A 19,830-nucleotide genomic window follows, 5' to 3' on the forward strand; every position below is an offset into this window, starting at 1 on the left:
ACAAAATCACTCCCACTGCAACCATACCTTGTTCTATTTCCCTGCTGGCCACTCTCAGCTCTGTCTGTGGGACAGATCCCTGTCTTTGTGGCGAGCCATTGCTTACCTCAATAAGGAGCTTTCCCCTCAAGATCTAATTTCCAAGCAGATTCTTTTCCTCGGCTATCTTAACCCACCTACTTTCTACTAATCCAGACAGGTAGAATAGGGCCACCACGGAGCTAGCATGGCTCTGCTGATGTGGATTGTAGTTCCACCCAGGTTGCTGCCCCAGTGATGTTCTTCCAGGCTCTCCAACCTACACTTTTCAGATGGGGGAGGGAGTAGTTGGAGAACACACATAGTGCCCAACGTTGCCTGTTCTTAACTAGGCAAACGTTGCATTGGCTTTGCAATCCTTCACCACTTCTCTTTCTTGTGCCCCACCACCAGCTCTCCTGTAACTAAACTGGGCTTGCTTGTCTATGTGCCACGGAGGGAGTAATGGGCACTGTGGGTGCATTGGGGGTGGGTGGGGGCTGGGGAGCTATTTCCAAAAGCAGAAGATACCTGCGCAGGGGGAGCTGTTTTTCTGCTTGGCGTTTTGCCTCGACTCTTTCATCCAGGGGAAAATCTGCTTGGCGAGGGCGGCGTTACTAGAGGCCAGGCTGGATTTGCTTGGGACACTTTTGACCGCCCCCGATTGGCTATGGTTATTGCTGCCGCCGGTGCTGTTGGATGTGGTGCTGCCGCTCCCGCTGGTGGCGGTGATGGGGTTGGTGGGTGGTGAGACGGGCGGGGGCGGGTGGTGCTCCTGAGGCAAGCTGGGGCGCAGGCAGCTCCCGTTCAGGTCCTTCGCCTTGGCCAGCGGGGCCGCGTTGCCCAGAGACTGGAGGGTGCAGGCGGGCCGCTGGTAATCGCTCTCCACGTGAGCCGCGGGCTGGAAAGGCTGCGGAGAAGGGCCCTCGTAACCAAAGCCGTTGGCCCCCGGGTAGGAATAAGCCCCAAAGAGTGGGGAGGTGTCGTAGTAGCTGGTCTTCTGCATGGCTGGGGCTCCCCGAGGCGCTCGCTCGCTGTTACCAGGCTCCGGTTGGCCCTCTCATGGAAGGACATTGGCACCCCCCGGGTCACGTGACAAGGGGGCCTTCCCTTCCCCCGGTGTCTTTTGGAAGATGACCTGAAAGGTTAGAAGGCACACACAATGATACGGCTCGGGCCTCTGAATCCATCTTAGCGGCTGAAAAGCGCGTGACATGAATAGCTGGCCGGCTACGGAGGAGGGCGGGGAGCAGGGAGCAGATGCCGCCGCCGCCGCCAGCTCTTTTGCCGGGTGCTGTGAGAAGCACCTCACCTCTCTCCATTGGCCTAAGATTTCTAGATTATTATATGCATATAATCCACATCCACAGACACACACACACACACACACACACACACACAAAGGGGGCTTCGTACAGCGAACCGTTCACCAAACCGACTCCTCGATGGCGCTTCCCCCCTTCTGTTGTTACATAAAGTCCAGTTGTTTTTGTTCGTATATGCTGATTTGTTTTAACTACGCCACTCCCTATAGATGTATATTTCTGTAAACTGTGAAATAAATTTCTTTTAGATCGTTGAACTCAATTCTTCAACATCTCTGCCCGTGGGTATAGTCCCGGTGCACCTCTCTCTATACACCAGCCTTTTCACACGCGCGTACACACTTTGCTCCAGTTGCAAAGGGCCAGGTATTTTATTTCCACGTGCCAAAGAAATGAATAGATGTCTGCTACCGCTTCTTTAGAGAGACTGGATGAAGGGGAAGGAAACAGGGACGGGAGGGGGCTTGGAAGTTAAAATTTCGGAAATCTGTGGAATTTACTTACAGATAAACGGTGAAAGAAAGTGGGAAGTCGCTTGCCAGATCTATTTGGAATGAATTTCAGTAGCATTTGCCTATTTTTAACAAGACTCGGGCACCCGCGTGTAACTACCAAGGGCTTGGCGCTAAAAAAAATTTAAAAATATAATATTTTCCCAATTCAGCATTGAGGAGTTTTGGAAAAAACAAACCTAAGTATAAATTGGATAAAATTATATTCAACCGTACCTTTAAAAGCCTCTGAGGTTCAACTTTTAACCTATTGAAAATATTTTTAGCACTTCTGAAATATTTCTAGATTTGATTTACTTAATCTGCTGCTTTCAGGAGAGGAATGAGCTCAAGTTCTTTGATCTTGGTTCTTTTGAAGCTGTTTTTGCAACTCTGATCGTGTTTGAAATTGGTTGCCGGAGAAAACTCCTCTTCCCTGAGTCGTTAAAATTTTGCCTTGTTGCTGCTCAAGGTGTGAGCTGGCCTCTCTCTTTCCTAAAGCCCAGCTACAGCCCATTTCTCAACTGGTCTTTGAACAAAACAAATCCCGTTTTTCTCACAATACCATTTGGCTCCTTCTTTTGTTTCCCTTCCACTTTTATGTTGGGATTTTATTTTATTTAAGATGGGAAGTGATGTGCCTCCCAAAGAAAAGGAAAACCCCTTTCGCCACTAGGAAAATTAATTTTATAAATACAATAAAAGCTACCACGCATTTAATAAAGGAAAACATGAATTTGTGGAAAGGAATTCTCTTTATCTCTCTTCAGCCCTTCTGTGCTTCACATTTCAATACAGAGAGATTCGTTCCATTTTTCTTCCTTTCGGCATAAACAATAGTATTGAAAGGCAACACTCAATTCTTCCCATTGTCAGGGAGTAGCAAACAGACCAACCTTTCCTGCACTGATTCGGTTCAAAATCTATGGTATATCTCACCTCTTCTTCTTCCTTCTCTGCCCCGGCCTCGAAACTGCAGCCATTGCTCTCTAGAGGCAGGCATCTTTAAAAATATTCCTTGGCCAGGTGTTCCTGGAAAGAATTAGGGCAACTTCCCTGCCTTTATTTAGCATCCAGGAAATATTTCTTAGCGAACACCACAATCCAGGGCTCTTTTCCAAATGGTTTGAGGAAGAAAGAAGAAAAGGGATTCTGTGATGAAAGCAGAAGGCTGAGTGCCCTGACTCAGCCATTATAATCTTTTATCTAGGCCCTCCCAGTTTGTTTTGGATTTTCTGGGAGCGCTGGAAGGCCTGAGAGAGCTAGGCACCAAAGGGTTTAGCTTTCCTTGGCTTAAATTAAGCTGCATCTTTAAAATATTAATCTCCTTTCTTACCCCACCCCACCCAAAAAAAAAAAAAAGGAATCCAAAGTAGTCTATGCAGTCAGTAGCTAACGTTTGGTTCCCTTTTTGTACCTCATCTTTTAACACTTTCTAAATGTCGGTCATTTATCTTAGTCTGAGACGGGTGGAATCGTAAATGATTTACTCCAAGGAATTGTTGTGGTAGTTAAACACATGCACACACATACACACAGAGAGAGAAATATCCATCGGAATAATGAATGAGAAATCAGATCGTGCCTTTGCAATTAGTTGCTGAAATGTCAACCACAACCCTGAAGTTGTTTCTTAGCCACTTGGAAGTTTCATTTTTATTCCCAGGGATATTTCAAAACAAATGTCTCTTTTTTATTATTAATGTCTTTTATAAACTATATTTAAAGAAACAAAAACAAGCTGAAGAGTCCAAAAGCTTGTGATAAAATTGAAGGAAGGTTGTAAGGCCAAGGTGGAAAAATCCATAACCTTTTCCCCTTTAACCCCCATAATGGATGGGTGGGGGGGTCATAATTATATTGCTCTGCTAGAATAAAATTAATCAGCTTTTTTTTTTAATTGAAAGCTTGGTTTCCCAAAGTAGATGGGAATGGTAAGTATAGAACAACAATTCAAAGTAAAAAGCTATTGTATTCATTAGACGCTAGATTAGGGGGGGGGGAGAAGGAAGGAAGGAAAGAAAGAGAAGGAAAGAAGAGGGAAGGAGAAAGAAAGAAACAATTGGAGTGAAAAAGAGAAGGATGAAGAGAAGGAAAATAAAGGAGTAAGAATAGCAAAAAGAGAGCAAAAGGGGAGTAGAAGGAAAGGGGAGGGAAGGAAAGGAGGGGGAAGAAGAAGGCGAAGAGAGCGTGCGAGCGAGCGAGAGAGAGTCGCTGCGTGGAAAGAAGCTTAGAGCTTGTGAACTCTTCATGAACCGCGATGCGAGTCATACAGCTATAAATCATGGAGACACGGTCTCCGCCATTCACAACTGATAGCCTATTTCGGTCCACCTTACCTTAGCCTCTGACGAGAGCAGCGCGGCGAGCAGACATAATATATTTTCGCAGCCAGCAAGCAACGCAATCAATAAGCGAGGAGAGCTCCCCCCATTCCTCTTGGTTTAAAAAAAAATGTTCAAGGAATATCTAGAGAGAGAAATCCGGTCATAACGCCAAAGGGAGGGGGAAATCTCTCTATAGAAGCTCTGGCGAGGGATGCTCCGATTTCTCTCTCTCTCTCTCTCTCCCTCTCTCCCTCCCTCTCTCTCTGTCCGTTTGGGGAGGAGGGGGAAGGTGAGAAGAGGGAGAAATCGCAAGATTCTCGACAGCCTTCCAAAGATGTTGAGGATTCTGACTGCCCTATACTCTCCGTACGCCCTGTTCACGGTTAACAATGGCCTCTGGCTTCACAGCGGAAGGCAAGAGGGGAGAGAGAGCTCGAGAGAAAGATAGACAGACCAACCGACAGACAGGGTACCAAGGAGGGGAAAACAGAAAGAATGGCTTACATCAAACCCTCAATAGGGCTATGCCTAGATGGAGGTTCCAGCGTAATACTAATATTAGCGCTCATTCTAACACTAATAACCTGCTTGCCATTTAAGGGGGGGGGATAGAGAGATGTGTAGCGTAAAGAGACTTTATATCTGGCAAGGGGAGAGACGATGATGTGTGTGTGAGAGAGAGAGAGAGAGAGAGGGTGAGTGAGTGAGTGAGTGAGTGAGTGAGTGAGTGAGTGAGTGAGTGAGTGAGTGAGTGAGTGGGCTTTGGAGAGCTTGGGCAAAAGCCAAGGTTGCTTCCTGCCAGTGTCAGTTAAAGAAAAAGCAATATGCAAATAGAGACATGGTGGACACAGAGGCCTAGCAGGAGAACTGGAGTTGTATTGATCCACATGTTTCTCAACTACATGTCAAGTTATGCTAATAAATCTTCAGAAAGAGAATCCTATCCCCCCCACCCACCAATCTTTTTCTATCATCCTTTTCCCTTTCTTCCTCTTCCTACATTTTTCTCCTGAGATTTCAGTTCAGCTGCAAAAGAGGCCTTTTGATATTGTTATTTCATCTGGTGCGAATTAAATGTCATATATAGAGAATATGACATAATTATGATGGCTACGCTTCAAGGGAAGGTAACAGAAATATGGTGGCATGAAGTTTTGTATGTGTGTGTATTACTGAAAATGTAAACATTCAAGAGGGTATAAAAATAGAAGGAGGGTCCAATCAAGTTTATACATTAGGTCATATTTTGTAATTGGGTTTGTATGGTCTGGCAGTGTGTGATTGAGCATGGAAGCGGTGTTTCTATATTATGAAATTTATAAGTCACTTATTGGAAGCCCAAGGTGTTATTCTGTGCATGGAGAAGAGTACAAGTCCATTTGCTTGTTGAGATTGCCTTCTAAGTTATGTATTTGGAATGTGGATGTACAAAACCATTTGACATGGAAGAAGTAAAATAAACCAATGGATGGATGGATGGATGGATGGACGGACGGATGGATGGATGAACGGGTGGGTGGGTGGATGGGTAGATAGATGGATGGATGGAGATAGATAGATAGATAGATAGATAGATAGATAGATAGATAGATAGATAGAACATAGATAGATAGATAGATAGATAGATAGATAGATAGATAGATAGATAGATAGATAGATAGATAGATATAGATGAGAGAGAGAGAGAGATGATATAGCTATAGATAGATGGTGTCAAAGTGACTTAAGATTTATTACCCCTGTCCTGTCCAAAGGGAGCTTTGCTTGCAAAGACAAAAGGTTCTCACCAGTTTTTGCTGCTGTCAGGAAAGAGAGATGCCATTACAACTGAGAGTGGGAGGAAGAAGTTGAGGTCTCTGCATATTTTTAGTCCTGTAAGTATGTCAAAATGAGAGATCCATTGTTACTTTTTCCCCAGTTCTGCCTTTTGGGGTGCTGAATTGACAAGAACTGGCATTGAGAAAAGGAAGAAGGGCTGGAATGGGTTGGTTTCTTTCCTCATAGACTCTGGCTATACTCAACTCCTGGAATTTTTTATGATACTTTTGCAGAGAGTAACGTTTTCATCTGAACTTTTTGCTAAATTCAACTTTACCTTTGATTTGCACCAAATGGTTCTAGAAATTACAGATGAACTTCTTGGACTTCCACTTGGATATTAGCTTTTTTTCTGACCAGGCTTTCTTAAGGAACTAAGAGGGATGCTTTTTGCAATAATAGGCTTTTTTTCCCATTTGGACTACCATTGCAAGATTGGATACCAAACATCTTTTTATCATCTACAGAATTACTTTTAGACCACCACAGACGGTAAATTTTTACCAGGATAAAACCTGCACTTTTATATAGTTTAGTTTAATCTCTTTGCCTAACTGGCAAGAGTAGGAAGGATAGTTTCAAAAAACAGAGAGCAAGATTTGACATTTGAAATTTGTATTTCTTCCTCTGTTTATTATCTGTAGTTTAATTTACCAGGTCAATTTTTATTTCAGATTTTTTTCCCCTTTAAGATTTAAGTACACTTTTCTTGGATTAAACCATACTGAATGCAACGAGATCATTGTGGTGAATAAATATGCATAGAATAATTGTGCAGTTACTTAGCAATCCTACAAAATCTTACCTGGGGACAAATCCTAAAAAAAACCTCCTTGGCATTTTCTTCTGAGCAGCATGTATAGGATTGCTTTGGAAGAAGGAATAAACTCAAAGCAAGCTATGGCAATGAATCAACCCTCCTCTGCAAAATTAAAGGTTACACACTTTGTGGTGGTGCTAGTGATGTAGCTTGGGGTATGCCAAGTAGGTCACAAACGTACTATTAAAAACTCAGGCGAGTGATCCAGAAGATATAATGGAAAACAACAAATTGAAAAAGGAGGGGTCTGTTTAAAGAAAGGGAAAGAGGTAAGGGGCAAACGTTGGGAGGGGGCAACGCATAGAACCTTTACTTTAAAATAGATGCGTTTGCGATGGGAGGGGAGGGGGAAAACTACTCCAAATAAAACTAAGAGTCCCCCTCTGTTCTCGGCCGCATTCGTTGCAATTCAATGTTGCTGTTATTACTGTCATTAACGCAATACTGTACAGTACTTGAAGCCGCCAGTTCACGTCGCGATATTTAGTCCTTGAAAACCACTAATTTGAATAAAGCAGCGGGTCTCTGGACTAACTCATCCTCAATCACCCAAAAGCGATTTTTATTTTTAGACTTTTGGTCCTAACACTTTTTACGCGCGCGCTGAATTGCCCAATTCTCGATTTTTTAAATGGCACAACAGATACCCAGACCGTTTATTTTCGTTGAGGAAAAACAAAGGCTTAACGTATGCTTTCCCGGGCACCAAAGCACGGCTTCTCCCCGTTTGCAGTACAAGAAGTACTTGCGTTTCTCAACCGTTCCCATTTGTGGTTGCTTTTCGGCAGGTGAAAGTGAGACAACGCCTCCGTTGCAGAAGAAAGAAGAATTAGGTAAATCCTCATCCCCGAATTTGAAGTCTGGGAGATTTTTCTAAGCATAAAACGGGCGGACACAATCCCGTGCTCTTGATCCTTCGTGACAGGGACGGGACGCTTCAGGTAAAATATTAGCTGGAGCCGCTCGTTCTCAATTTAAAATCTGCCGGAGAACATAGCTATAATTTCACCGCGGTACGTTCAGGTGTAAAAGGACATTTATTTGGCAGTTGACCTTCACGTGTGACGGTAAGAGAAAAGGACGCCGCCAAATAATGGGCCCAGAATTAGTGGGAGGTTGAACAACGAGAGGCCGATACTTTGAAACGGGGAGAAGGCTTCGTTTATGAAAGGGAGAGATCGTTTTAAAATATTTTCGTTTGGGGAAACATTCCTTGGCTCCAGTAACCTCGTTTCCCGTTCTGAATGCTAATATTATTAATCTGTAATAAAAACGTCCGCTAACCACCCACCCACAGTCCTCGGTTCGGCATCCCCGTATGTCACACAATCTCAAGATTATAAATCATGGCCGGGAGGCCTCGGCACCTCCTCCTCGGTTCTGCGGCCTCTGGCAACAACCTGAGCCTCATTCCGGGAGCCCCTTGTTGTTATTAAAAGCGGCGGCCCGTTTGAACTGCCACCGAGTTGGCACCAGTCCACGGATACCAGATCCTCGTGGGTTCTCCATTTCTGGCTTCCAGCTGAAATCTTTCGTTCTATAAATAAAATTATTGGCTACTTTTTTTAAGTGCTGCTAGACTCTTAAAAATCCAACAGGTCACAGCTGAATCATTGCAACGCTGATACCAATTCTGTGCTAATAGATCTCCTCGTTTGCTAAAGCAACTCGAGAAAGCTGAAGATTTGAAAACGACTCTATTGTTACTCCGTTTCATTTCCTCAACCTTTGACAATTTGATGCCCACTAGAAATGTGGAATACACCTATCTATTTCTGGATATATTGAATGTGGCTGGGGGGAAAAGTGTGTAGGAAAGTTAATTCACACATTTATCTATGGAAATTCTCAACCATCCAAGTCATGGTTGTTCCAATGGCGCTTTCCCCAAAAGTTAATACCATAGGACTTTGTTAGTATTTTTTTTCCACTTTGAAAACGTTTCACTTCTCATTCAAAAAGCTTATTCAGTTCTAGTACCTTTGAGAGATCCTCATGTTCAACTGCAGAATCACCCAGCCAATTATCCCTTCCCTTTAAATTACTAAACCTGAAACCTGGTAAGCTTTCACCCCAACCAGACAACTTCAGACTGGCTCAGTGGCTGTAGACTGGGCCCTTTGCAAAGTAAATTGGGGAATTGTGTTTTTTTTAAAAAAAAATCTTTAAATCACAGCTGCTAGATTTTGACAGGTGAGGATAAGGCAGCATAGAGGAGGAGTTATACTGATCATCTACCTATGCCCTTTTAATATATACAACACCCATTGTCCCAGTCTCTGTGACTGATCACTGTTTGTTAATAGTCAGGACTGTTGTAAACTAACCATCTGGGGAGGGGGGGCAGGGAGAGGCACCAGTCTGGGGAGGCTGGACGCAGGCATGCTGGCTGCTGGAGCTTTTCGGAGTTTCAGTAGAATACATTTGAAATGGAACTGTCTTAAGGTAATAATCTACAGCATTAATAATTATTCTAGACAGTGGCAAAAACTAACCTTCTGCCTGATATACAAGAGCCTTGCAGCTCTTGCATTGCTATCTCATTCAGAGCAGAAGAGTTGCTATTCAGAAGCCATCTATTAAACACCATATAAGTAACTGATTAGGAAATGCAGTAAAAATAACTGGTGCTCCCTCATTTAATATTGCATTGGTTCCTTCACATCTGTGCAGGGATGAGGAATATGTCTCCAATTCCCTCCAGACACAGCCAGCCAGTGATAAGGCCTGCTGGAAGTTATAATTCTTCAATATCTACAATGCTACAAATTCTTTGTCTCTTATTTAGGAGTGGCCCTGGTCTTCTTTTCCTCAACATAATTTATTCCCAGTGGTATGTGAGTGGGTCAGTTTATTGTTTTATTTATTAGTGCAATTACTGTGGCAATTGCTGTAATGTTATCTATTTGTTGTTTTATATCCTAGCTCTCTTCTGTGGATATGAAAACAACATCTATGGAAGTTATATAGTTTGTTTCATTTGTTGGAAATAGATTGTGTCTCAGTTAATTATAAATACAGGGCCTTATATTTATAACTAATCTTAGCATCCCTCCTAGAGACAAAACATGAAACTCAATCAGACTTTAAGTTACAGGAACTCATCTTCAGTTTTTCCAGATCTCAATCCCATTTATCTATCAACCCAGTATGGAAATATTACATATGCCTATACTTTTAATTTTTAAATGATTTATTACTGAAACAAAAGCTACCCAAGTGTAGTTTTTAGGAAGAGGGACAATGTTCCTCACCATGGTATCTTTTATATTGGATTCTTCTTTGTAGGGCATCAGATTGTCAAAGACAATAATTGAAGTATTATTTGATATTTCAAAATACTGTAGTAACAAAAATATTTAGGATCTTGCTTAAAGAATGTCTCCCTTATCAAATGATAATATTAGAATGGCTCCAAACTTTAAAGGATTTATGAATAGATGTCTGTGATTGAAAGATATCTGTACCAGGTAGGTATGTTATCCATGAAACCTGACCCTTTTTAACTTCTTTGAACTAAGATAGACACAAATTCTACCTAGAAGCCAATCTCAACCAATTGTTTTCCTTGTTTTCCTTGATGGATTGTAATTCTTTCTTACCCATGACCTTTTGTTTTAGAAGCTTAATAACTCACTGGATTAATGGCCAAATCAACAGAAGTATTTCTGAATTACTTCCAAAATATTACACATAAACAAACAGCTGAAAAGGAAGCGAGGAGGGAGAGGGGGAAATCCCCAGAATTCCAATCTCCTTCCTATCTCACCCTACATCTCATCCATTCCCTGGAAAGATTTTGACTACCAGTTAGCAACCTTGGCAACATTTTCAAAGCAAAGCTCAGAGGTGGCGGTGAGAGGGATGGGTCGAAAATCTCACTGCCAAAGATTATATTTTGGGGTTTTCTAACCTCATCCAACTTTCAAGGAGATTTATTTCCAAAGATTTAAATGCAATGCTCTTCTCAAGCACAGCTATAGCACATTTTATAAAATTCAAAATAAAGTGTAGAGTTGTCCTTTCTTAATGTGCATTTAAGGTGTAAAATACAGTATTGTCAATTTCATATGACAAGTTTATTTATTTATTAGAGTTGGAAGGGACCCTATAGGTCATCTAGTCCAACCCCCCTGCTTGTGCAGGTAGCCTATACCACCCGAGACAAATGGCAGTCCATTTCTTGCAATAAAGCTGTGCTGAAGTCATTGGACTTGTGGTCCTTTGAGGAGTTACCAGCTAAACCATTCCAATTAAGGTTTTTTTAAAATGATTAGAAAATGCTCCCCCAATCATGCCCCAGAAATCTAATATTATGCAAAATCGTAACTTTTCTATTGATGGCACTTCCCTCCTCCAATCCTTGGAATCCTTTATTTGAATTGTTATGAATTAAAGTTAGATTCCCAAGAAGAATTTTCCTTATGGTCTCCATTTAAGCTCTAGTCCAGTGTTTTCCAACCTTGGCAACTTAAAGATATTTGGACTTCAACTCCCAGAATTCCCCAGCCAGCATCCGCTGGCTGGGGAATTCTGGGAGTTGAAGTCCAGATATCTTCAAGTTGCCACGTTTGGGGAACACTGCTCTAGCCTACCACATGACAGCCTATTCCGTGTTGCTGTTGGGCTATTAGACATTTCAAGGTATGGGGCAGGAGGTAGAGAAAATATTTAAAGTATCAAACAATAATTGATAAAAATGTGAGATGACTCACTTACATGCACATGTGCAGAAATAACATATAGATAAAAGTTCAAATATACAAGTAAAATAGTTTGGCTTCCACATATTAGCTGCTTTGAAATAGGACACAGCAGGCTTTGGGGAGAGAAAAGAGAAGGAAAGAGCTAAATTCCAAAGGGAACATCTCATTTTGCAGTGCGACATATGCTGGGTTAACCTTATCAACAAAGTTAGGGAAAGTATAGAAATGGGTTCTATTATTTTATCTCAGAATAATTCTCCATTTCCCCAGGTTTCCCTCATCACTCCCCCCTGGGTACTATTTTGTCCTGGTTAAAATGAAACATCTTAGCTTTTGGAAATGGTCCCTACTTCTGAAATTTCAAGGAAAAGATTCATCTCAGCACCACTCAAAATCTCCCAAGAATGAGGAAAGGCGTCTAATGAAAGCATATATTTGGGGGGGGGGGGGGGCATTTACCTTTGTAGTATTTTGAAGTCCACCTAAACTTCCTTTCTCTTAAACTTTACATCAGTCCAGGGTTAGAGGAAATCTGCTCCTCTAACCAACATTGTAATACAACCTGCTTATAAAAACCAAGAATATCCTTTTGAATTGAATGTGATTCACCACAAAGTAAATATATTGAGAGATGTGACCTGGCACGTCTGTCTGGCAAGGATTTAATGAAGTTAGAAGGTGAAATCCACACTCTTGAGGTCTAAAATGTCAGGTAAGTTTACAGAGCAATCCATTGCATTTATCCAAGGAAGTAAGACTGCTAAACATGGAGGGGGGGTGTTTTTAACCTGATCTCCCCCAGCTGTGTTGGACTATAATTCCTATCCCATCATGTCTGTCTGTCTGTCTGTCTTTCTGTCTTTCTTTCTTTTTGTCTTTCTTTCTTTCTTTCTTTCTTTCTATCTGTCTTTCTTTCTGTCTTTTTTTCTTTCTTTCTGTCTATCTGTCTGTCTATCATTTATCTATCTATCATTTACTGTATTTGATACTCACTGAGCTACCCACCCCTGAACATCCTGATCTATGTGAAAGTCTTACATACCAGCTTGGCTGGTATCTTTAGTCATAGTGCTGACCAAAGATTATAGGAGTTGTAATCCAAAATTTCTGCAGGACTGCAGGGTGGCCAGTTGTATGAAGGTATGGGGAACTTTCACATACAAAGACTGACCAGTATGTTCAGAACTGGGTAGCTCAGTGAGTATCAAGCACAGGAAATGAGACAGACAGACAGACAGACATAATAAAAAGAGAGGGCCAACACAACACAAGAGTTATTCAACTCGGAATTGGTGAAGAATATAAAAGCCAAAATGATTTACTTTTAAAACTTTTTTTTTTTTGTTAATCACACATACTCAAAAGGTATCTCTTTACAGATTTACATGCAAAAGTGCTAGGCATTAGACATCACTAATTATTCATAACAGAGTGAAGCTTAGAATAGAAAGAGCAGTCTAAAATTCAATAGATAGAATCTCAGCAAAAGAATGTTTAATTCTGAAAGAATGGAAATGGAGTTAGTTTCAAACTATATTTAAAAAAAAATACAAGTTTTAATTTGAAATCTACTTACTTCTTCTTGGAAAAGAAGTTGATGATTTGAACCCACTTGGTGGAATTATGCCTAGAGAACGAAAAGGGAAAGGCAAACATTTTACTTCCCAAGTTTGGTTATTCTTAAAATGTGAGTTGGCATTCAAGGAAGGCAAGAATTGAGACAATGATATCCTTGAAAAATGTGATAGACCTTAAGAACGTTTCTATTCTTTCCCTACGCTTAGCATCACTAAGTTATACATGCTTGCACAAAGAGATAGATAGGATATCTCTTATCTATTATTTATTTTAGTTTTATATACTCTTGTTCCCAAAGAAGCCTACAAAACTATATATCTATATCTGTCATAAAAACTTAACCAGTCATATAATTGACCACCGCTGTACAGACTTTTATTTTTAACGAGCGTAATGGATTTCCAGATAAAGGAGGAACATAAACTCCTTGGAAGAATAAACGAGTATGTAGTGGCAAATGCAATAAATATCTGTTTTATGCTGTTCCCCCTTCAATGTCCCTGGTCTGGGAACTGCTCAGAAACAGCAGCAAAGGATGTTATGGCTTCTCTACTTCCTTCAATGTAGTGGGGGTGACTGAAAGGGTAAAAGAATGAGTAGAGGTAGGGAAAATACAAAATAGCACACCTATGCCATGCGTTTACAACTTACTGGCCTTCAGCTTTTTATTGCTTCATTTGTGATTCTGCAACTCAGTTTTCTCCAGAGCAACTCTATTAAATCTAGAAAACTATGTCGCCTAAATTTAAAGTTGCTCCAAGTCGTTCATTACAGGTTTTTTGCTGCTGTTTTTAATCCCAATATATTTCTAATTTCTTGCACCACTCATTTCTATCTCCATTCGCTTAAGGAGAAATAAATTGCCCTGAGGTCAATGAAACTTAATTCCAAGCTGTTGTTTTTGGGGGGCTGGGGTGTGTTTCTGCATCTATCTAGGTTTCACATTAACCAACAGTTTTCTGTGTGTCCCCCCCCCCTTTTTTTTTCTTGCTTTACTTGGAAAATTCTTCAAGGCTGTTTGATCTGGGCATTCATCAGCATACCTAAGGCTAATTAGAATCTAGGCATCCATAACAGACTGGAAAAGTGCCGAAACCAAGAGTTAATTTTTAATTGCAAAAATGAAGCATTGCAAAATGGCCAATGTTTAACAGACTCTCATTGTGAGGCATGATTTAGGAGTTTGGGGTTAAGTCATCCTTTAAAGCATGCTTCCATTCAGGCTTGTTTGGAAGCCGAAGCATCCTATTAAAAAATAGCCTTAGCCATTGGCATGCGATAGAAATTAGGCAAACTTACAAAGGAGGAAATAAATGCAGGCTGCAATTGTATATTTAAAGCTTAAAATATAATTCTTCTCCCCCACATTTGCCTGAAATAGTACATTTTCACGTTTCTTTCTTTTATTTTATTTTCCTGAAGAGAAGCACTTATCCAAATTCAAAATCTCATCTTTGGTGCTGCATATATTAGGATCTAATGTGACTCTGGAGATCCTCAGCATTGCTGGAGTCATTGGACTTGTGGTCTTTGGAGGAGTTACCAGCTAAACCACTCCAATTAGGATTTTTAAAAATGATTACAAAACGCTCCCCCAATCATGCCACAGAATGTGTCTTCAAGCCAGAGAAAAACAATAAATGTGAATTAAAGAAGCAGCTACTCCATTAATATCAATTTCCATCAATGAAAACTTCGGTTCTTCATCAAGTTTATGATTTATGATTAAATCGATTAAATTACAGAGAGTTAAAGGTTTCCAGGTTTCCTCTTGGATGTCATTGCATCACGAAAGATTTTGAAAGGAGAGATACATTCAGCAAGTTGAGTTGCCATTCTCTTACAACATGGTCTGACTTTACCAGTGGAAATATTAAACACCGAGGTAGTTCGAAGGTTTGAAAGTTTATTTTCTTTTTAAGTAATAAGGGATATGTTTATAATCTAGCATCTCAAGATCCTCATTCTTATTCTCAACCCTGAATGCAAATGTACCGTCAGCCTTGATGACTTGATCTATTTAACAATTCTAACTTTTTTTGTTTTGATTTGATCCCTCAGCAGTGATTATTCATTTAATTAGCTCATATATTTTTTTAAATGAAACTCTGGTTTTCAGGATGATCTAACTTGGCGAAGTTCTTTGCTCCCAAATGTAGAAGACATAATCTACAAGACGCAATTGGAAGAAAGGAAGAAGGAAAAGTGAGGGTTTTCTTTACTTGATATGCACGCATTGCAATCTTTTAAAAATGTAGGATTATCCATTGGTAAGGAAAAGTATATGGATTTAAATTGTCAGTCAATGTATTATAGTCATTCGCAAATTCCACCTCTCAGTGGGTTAATCTGGAGCAAAATGCATCCCCTTGAAAAAAGATTCTGCAATTTTATCAGTAACTTACCTGCTGGAAAATGTTACAGAAACCAATGAGAGTGACTTCTCAAAGGCATAGGAGTATCAATGCCTCCCCTAAAAGTTGATCCCAGGTACGTCTGTATAGAAATAGACAGGCTGACATTCCCAAATATTCATAGGTCAAATTAATTCCTACAAATTGTAAGGTATAAAGGAAGAGGCACAAACACTAGGCTAGTGAAGTATTCTCGCATCTAAAAGGCTACATGGATCGCTTATGTATTGGCCACCAAGCAAACTTTGTCTTGTTTTCTTGTCCCTTCTGGCTCTACAAACCAGGAAGATATTTGTTAACCACAAATAGCAAACACACCAAACACAAAAAAGAGTAATGTGGGTAGGAGAGAAGGAAGATTCGGATTCGGTCTTCTAGGAAACAAGCTAGCCGCGACAGCAGCCACCTCAAATAAACACAACTTTCTCGTCGCCATAAATCACATCCCTCTGTTTAACAAGCGGACTTTCCCCTCCCAGAAAAAAGCGTTTGTAGTTCTCCCTTTCAAACAGCCTAGAGGCGTTAAACCTTTAACAAATGTGGACCAAGAAGGATGGCGGGGGGGGGGGGAATGGGGGGCATCCCCTTTCGAAAAAAACAACCTGCCTCTCGCGTATTTTATTTATACTGGAAGCCCCCATTTAAACGTTATTAGGCGATTATTAATATTACTTATTTAATATATATATATATGGGCCGGTTCCAGTTTGTTCCGATCAAAAGACGGGGCTGGGGCTGTGTTTTGTTTTGTTTTGTTTTCTGGCGGGGAGGGGGGGATGGTTTGTAGAATTCAGGCCGACCAATCGACATCTTCCCAAGCTTTGTCAGAGCTATTAATTAAATCTCCGCGGCCCAAGCCTCGTTCTCGGCCAAGCTCAGACGAAGCTGCCTTGCTATTTCGGATTTGAGCTTTCTTATTAAATTCGGCTGTTGTTGTTGTTTTTCCTCCTTTTAATTTCCATTAAACCTCCTTACCTGGAAAAAAAAATGCTCAGCGTAACGATTTCCGTGGAGAGCGAAAAGCGGCCCAAAGCTTCAGAAGGATTCAAAGAAAGCGAAGCGGGAAGAAAGAGCAAAAGGCTTCGGAAATATTGCTCCGTAGATGTTGCGGCGGCTAAACTCTTTAACAGTGGAGCTTATGGCTTGGGGAGTTTTGATTCCTACCGCACGGATGCGGGTTTTTTTTTTCCAAGTTGGGGTGGGGCGGGGGGGGTCCTTTTTACATTCCAACTGGACAGAAGAAAAAAAATTGCAATTTCCAAAATGCCGAGGGAAACCCAGTTTTCACCGGGTCTGGATTTGAAGAAAACGCAGGACTTTGAAAAATCTTCCTACTTCTTCCGGAGAAGCGGGGGAAAGCCCTGTCGCTCTAGGCAGTGGCTGGTTCTTTTTATAAAGACTTTAAAACAAGAAAGGGATTTTACAGAATGACAAGAGGTGCCAGAAAGAAAGGAACCAAATGGGTTATGGTTTAAGAGACCAGCAGGAACTGGCTGGTTCTCAACATCAAGAAACGAAATTGATTCCATATGTCTGTCTTTCTTCTTTCTTTCTTTCTTTCTTTCTTTCTTTCTTTCTTTCTTTCTTTCTTTCTTCGTGTTTATGATTTGTTTAAATTGATGTCAATGAAAAGCGAAGAATAATCCCAGCTTTCTTTCCTTTTTTTGTAAGTAACAGTCATAATGACAACAAAAACAATTAAAAGGAAATAGATTTAGAAAATTATCTCTGGCATGCTGATGTTTTAGACAACCGATCTTGCTGGTTTATGTTTCAGCAAGGAAAGGTTTAGGGCGATGAGCAAAAAATTCCCCTGAAGAAGGAAAGAAGCCTCATACCACGACATTTTAATGTGGTCGTTAGCAAACTATCTATCGATCTGCTGAAGCATGCATACCTACATGGCGTCCTTTACTCTGCCTTTATAGCCTGTGAATAGTGCAATAGCTTCCTTCTTTTTTAAAAAAAAAATCCACCCATTTATTCAACACCCGCTATAATGATTTTAATAGCTTCCTTCTCTAAATCAGTTTTTACATTCTCAGGGGTGCACAAGATATTATTGTATAAATCAGTTAAGCACTTATTCCTCTACTGACCTTCCTTGTGTGATATTTTATTTGAACTAAGAAATGAATATCCCTCCCTCCCTCATCTCTTCCCTCCTCCGCCCCTCTCTCTCCCTTCCTTCCTTCCTTCCTTCCTTCCTTCCTTCCTTCCTTCCTCCTCCCTCAGATTAACTTTGAAATCAACCTGGAATTAGGGTTGAAATGGGCTTGCTTCAGATCTTAGTCTTTGGGTGGTAATACACTAGAGACAAAGGAAGAGATTCATGTGCAGTCTGCTATCTGAAGGCCAACCTCCCATCTTCAACCCCTGCTCTCGGCAGCTGCCTGCAGCTGGCGCTGACTCCCCAAGAGCTCGGAGGCAGTGGTCTAACAAAGAGCTCTCCTGGTTTTGTAGAGCAGGGCGCTTTAGTCTTCCATTTTACCCCACCAGCTCCCCTCCCTGTAATACTCCCAAATTTGGAACCCAGCTCAAGTTAATCTGGTTCAAGTCCTTTTGATTAGTGAGAGGCTCATTTGTTATCGTCCCCACCACCACCACTGTCTCTCAGGTCTGGAAATAAAATTGCAAACACAGTTGACCTCACTATTCTTAAGAAAATGAATTCCTTTGAAATAAGGACAGGAGAGCAATGTAAACCTTTTTTTTTACAAAAAATCTGTGTTTAAAAAGCGTTCTTTTCAAAGGCTGCTTTCACTGAAGGAAATCTCTTTTTATGTATATTATTTGCTTTCTTGTACATGTACTTTGCTCAGTGTTGGATAACGCATATCATGTTTTAATATTCATACTAGGTACATTATTATTTAGTTTTCCTAAACACAAATATTCCAGGATTAAAGCAAATGGACCACAGATTTCAGTCACTTACTTGTCTGCCTCTGTTAATAATCCAGCAATGCTTTTCATTCTTTCATTCTCTCCTTATTCTTTAATAAATCCTATTCAAAGTGGGCTTATTGCAAATCCAGGATATTTTTATCTCCAGGTTCCATTAAGGAATACTTACTTTTGCAATTTTTAACCAACTCATTATTCCACTAAAAACATTCAATCAATCAAGACTTTGGGAAAATATGACCCCAAAGCAAAGCACCCCAGGGTATTTTAATGTTGGTAGGGAGGACTCAATGAAGCAATCTCCTGCACAAACTTTGCAGAACTGAATGGGAATTATTCAACTTGATGAAGCTTGCCTACAAGAACTTCCCGCTGAATTGTATACAAAATACTCAGGGTCATGGCCTTACATCTGGAACTTGGTAACTCATTCTCGGATACACTAACTTCAATTCTTCTGGTTTAACCCTGCTGTTCTGTTCGAAAAAAGTTCCTAATGTTATGTTCCCGGGTCACCCTGACCCGGACCGAAAACTCTTCATTTGCAGTGCTTATGTTTGGTCTTTTTGAAAGCTTTTTTCACCTGGAAACATGTTTGAACATTTCTGCACACAATGGAATGAAAATTGAACTGAAAAAATTAATCCTTATTGGTTTATTTTGCACATAAATGTGCCTCCCCCCCCGTTTTTGTGAAAGTTTTTTCAATTTATGGATAGTTTTGCTTGCAAAATCCATTCTATTTTACTAAAGTTGGTGTGGGATTGGTAGCTTGAACATTTCTGCACACAATGATATGAAAATTGAACTGAGAAAATTAATCCTTATTGGTTTATTTTGCTCATAAATGGGCCCCCATGCTTATACTCAAATAGGCTTATACTCGAGTAGGCTTATACTCGAGTATAAAATGATATGGTCTTATATTCAAAAATAAACCAATAAGAATCATTTTTTTCAGTTCATTTCTATTTTTCTTATGTTTAGGATTGTTCAATTTAGTATATCAAAACTTTTGAGTTTATTGATAATTTTGCCTGCAAAATGCATTCTATTTTACTATTCTATTTTGGTGTGGGATTGGTAGCTTGAACCTTTCTGAACATAATGATATGAAAATTAAACTGAAAAAATGATCCTTATTGGTTTATTTTGCTCATAAATGGGCCCCCATGCTTATACTCAAATAGGCTTATACTCGAGTAGGCTTATACTCGAGTATAAAACAATAAACCAATAAGAGTCATTTTTTTCAGTTCATTTATATTTTTCTTATGTTCAGGATTGTTCAATTTAGTATATCAAACCTTTTGGGGGAAAATTCCTTAGGGATTTGTAGCCTTAAAAAATATAAATTGACACGAAATTCAAAAAGGATGGGGGGAGGGGCTTTTTGATCAAAATAAAAATATAAGTCTCAATTTTT

General features: G+C 40.4%; 1 protein-coding gene across 4 annotated transcripts in view; it reads right to left on the minus strand.

The window, feature by feature from the left end:
• The window catches only part of HOXB3 (homeobox B3), a 64,948-nt gene that overhangs the window by 8,164 nt on the left and 36,954 nt on the right, over positions 1 to 19,830 (minus strand). For 2 of the 4 annotated variants that reach the window (XM_070767462.1, XM_070767464.1), the window contains 3 exons: positions 13,082 to 13,132; positions 5,949 to 6,033; positions 550 to 1,156 (listed from right to left, as the gene is read on the minus strand). In XM_070767462.1, coding sequence (XP_070623563.1) covers positions 550 to 1,024 — 475 coding nt within the window. In that variant the 5' untranslated portion in view covers positions 1,025 to 1,156; positions 5,949 to 6,033; positions 13,082 to 13,132. The remainder of the gene's footprint in view (positions 1 to 549; positions 1,157 to 5,948; positions 6,034 to 13,081; positions 13,133 to 19,830) is intronic. The other 2 variants (XM_070767463.1, XM_070767465.1) reach the window with 1 other exon arrangement.

The sequence above is a fragment of the Erythrolamprus reginae genome, chromosome Z, assembly GCF_031021105.1.
Source record: "Erythrolamprus reginae isolate rEryReg1 chromosome Z, rEryReg1.hap1, whole genome shotgun sequence".
In the NCBI taxonomy this organism is placed as follows: domain Eukaryota; kingdom Metazoa; phylum Chordata; class Lepidosauria; order Squamata; family Dipsadidae; genus Erythrolamprus; species Erythrolamprus reginae.